This window comes from Solanum lycopersicum, chromosome 6 (assembly GCF_036512215.1).
Source record: "Solanum lycopersicum chromosome 6, SLM_r2.1".
NCBI lineage: Eukaryota > Viridiplantae > Streptophyta > Magnoliopsida > Solanales > Solanaceae > Solanum > Solanum lycopersicum.
Genome location: NC_090805.1, coordinates 25,846,738 through 25,849,846, shown reverse-complemented (window position 1 = coordinate 25,849,846; position 3,109 = coordinate 25,846,738). Strand labels below are relative to the sequence as shown.

Below are 3,109 nucleotides of genomic sequence, written 5' to 3'. Positions count from 1 at the left end.
AGACATGGGTCTAGGCCAAATCTAAACTACTTCTATCTTTTGAGTAACCACTCTAATCCCATCTCTAGAAGCTATGTGGCCCAAGAATGCCACAGACTTAAGCAAAAATCACATTTAGAGAACTTGGCATACAATTCCTTATCTTTCAAAGTCTAAAGGACTATCTTAAGACGACTAGCATGATCTTCTTCATTCCTTGAATAGATTAGTATGTCATCAATGAAGATGACAACAAAAATATCTAAATAAGGCCTGAAAACCCTGTTCATAAGATCCATGAATGTTGCTGGTGCATTGTTCAACCCAAAAGACATAACCAAAAACTCATAATGCCTAAATCTGGTTCTAAAGGCTCTATTTGGAATGTCACATTCCTTAACTCATAATGATGGTAGCCAGATCTAAGATTAATTTTCGAGAAACAGGTGGAACCCTAAAGTTGGTTGAAAAGATCATCTATCCTTGGAAGAAGATACTTATTCTTGATGGTAACCTTGTTCAATTGGCGGTAGTCCATGGACATCCTAAGGGAACATTTTTTCTTTATTACAAACTAGACCGGAGTGCCTCAAGGGCAACACTTGGTTGAATGAAATCTTTATCTAACAGATCTTTCAGCTATTCTTTCAACTTCTTTAACTCTGTTCGTGCCACTCTATATGGCAGAATAGAGATAAGACGAGTATCTGGAATGATGTCTATGTCGAAGTCTATTTATTTTTCAGGAGGTACTCCGGGTAGATCGTCAGAAAAAACTTATGGAAACTCCCTTACTATAGAAACTGACTGAAAGGGAGGTACCTCAACACTTGAGTCATTAACTCAAACTCAGTGATAGATACACCCCTTTGAAACCAACTTTCTCGCCTTAAGGTATGAAATGAAATGACCCTTAGGCACTGCTGAACTACTACACCACTCTATAATTGGGTCATTAGAAATATAAAACTTGACGAATCGGGTTCTACATTCTATTAATGCATAACAGGAATGAAGCCAATCCATACCTAAAATGATATCAAAATCTACCATGTCTAACTCTACTAGGTCAGCCATGGTGTTCTTGTCATTCAAATAAATAGGACAATCACGATAGACTCATCAGCCATGGTGTTCTTGTTATTCAAATAAATAGGACAATCACGATAGACTCATTCCGCTAGAATAGACTCCCCAACAGGGGTAGAATCAGAGAAAGGTTCAGAAAGTTTCTCAAGAAGAATGTCAAACTAATTTGCAGCACAATGAGTTACAAAAGATAAACTTGCTCCTTATTCTAACAAAGCATAATCATCAAAAGTAAGGACTTTGAGCATCCCGTGACAAAATCTGGAGAGTTCTTTTGCTCTTGGAAGCTAGTCATTCCATAGAGGCGGTGTGCCCCTCCGCCAGTACCAGAAGTTGCTCCTCTAGGTGCATCCATGTATGGTGGAGCAACTGATGAAAAATGGGTTGTTATCCCCATTACAATTTCCCTGTTTGTTCTTTGGACATTCTCGCATGAAATGACCATTATGACCACACTTGAAACAACTAGTGGAGCCATCACGACAAGTACCCGAATGGTTTCATCCACACTTGGCTCATACAGGAGTCTTACTACCTCTTTATGCCACGCTACCCTGAGAATACGTAGGTTTAACTCTGTAACTTTGATTGTTGTACTCACATTTTTTCTTGGTGCAGGTGCACTAGCCAATGAAGGAGCATGTCCCTTTTGTTTCTGCTGGAATGATGGCCGATGACATTGCTCTTCCCTGCCCGAATTTATTCCCAGTCTTAGCTTTCTTATTCCTATACTCTTCTATGTCCCTCAGCTTCTCTTCTTCAACCTTCTACACATATACCATCAACCTAGATATGTCAATGTCGACTATCAGCATTACAGCTCTGCCCTCTTTTCTTGAAGCACGACCCAAGCCAGCAACAAAAAAAACTATCCTGCTCTGCATGTCCTTAACCATTTTAGGATCATAGTGGGACAACTGGGTGAACTTCAACCTATATTCATGCATATTAAATATGTCCTGATTAAGGGTAAGGAACTATCGTACCTTTGCCTCTTTCAATTCTCGAGGAAAGAAACGCCCCAAGAAAGCTTCTTCAAAGCAAACTCAACTTGGACGTGGTGCATCCTCATCTTTGTCCTCCTTCCACTGATCAAACCATGTTTTAACCATAATCTTCAATTTATATGCAGCTAGCTCAACCTACTCAGTATCAACCACATGCATCACATCAAAAAACTTTATTCAACTCTTCCACAAAGTTTTCTGGATCCTCAACGGTGCTCAAACTAGTGAAGCTAGGAGGATTCAGTCTCAGAAATTCGTGAGTCTTTGATGTATCATCCTTTTCTTGTCGAGATCCTCTCTGTTACTCGACTTGGTTAGTCACTGCTTGGCTTAGCATCCAGATCACCTCACGGAACTCCGAATTGGTGACTTCCCCTGAGGTTGCACGTTTGGTGCATTAGGTACCTCTGGATTCTCTACATTCCTTCTAGTTGGACGACCTCTTGATTCTCTTCGTAGAGGCATGATGATCTGAAATTGCAGCTTGTTAATCATAGATGTGGTGCTTTTCACACCGATAACTAAGACTCTACAATACGACTTCATAAACTCCCTAGGACTCTTGAACTCTATGCTTTGATACTGATACGCTCAAATTACTTCTCAAATAAGAAGTAAAGCGGTCGTGTCAAGTAAATAATCCAACTAGTGAGGTTGGGATCGTTCCCACGAGGAAAATAGTTTAGACTTAACTTCAATTTATTACTATTAATGTTCAGTCAATTACTTTCTTGGAAAGCAAAAATGATAAAATGGGGGTTTCTATTCCTAAATAAATGAAAATAACTACCGAAAAAGGAGACAAGTAACAACTTCAAATATTGGAGTTTAATCAATTAATCAAAGTAAATAGGGTTTACGTGTTCCCCACAGGTTCATAACTTGATAAGTCTAACTATAACAATTCTTTCCTAGTATCTTGCATGCAAAGTGATAAGTTATGTATTTCTAAATCCTTAATCCGACATCTAAAAAATATTACTCCGCACCTTGGTCCGGCTACGTGTGTTGCTATCCTAACCCTTATCTTTACC

The 3,109-nt window shown here is 39.1% G+C and overlaps 1 protein-coding gene across 1 annotated transcript; it reads right to left on the bottom strand.

The window, feature by feature from the left end:
- Positions 1-1,276: 1,276 nt before the first annotated feature.
- Positions 1,277-2,570, bottom strand: LOC138349295 (uncharacterized). Its single transcript, XM_069299615.1, has 3 exons — positions 2,422-2,570; positions 1,855-2,001; positions 1,277-1,757 (listed from the first exon to the last, which is right to left on the bottom strand). The coding sequence occupies exons 1-3, from the start codon at positions 2,568-2,570 to the stop codon at positions 1,277-1,279; spliced, it is 777 nt and encodes a 258-aa protein (XP_069155716.1).
- Between the last annotated feature and the right edge of the window lie 539 nt (positions 2,571-3,109).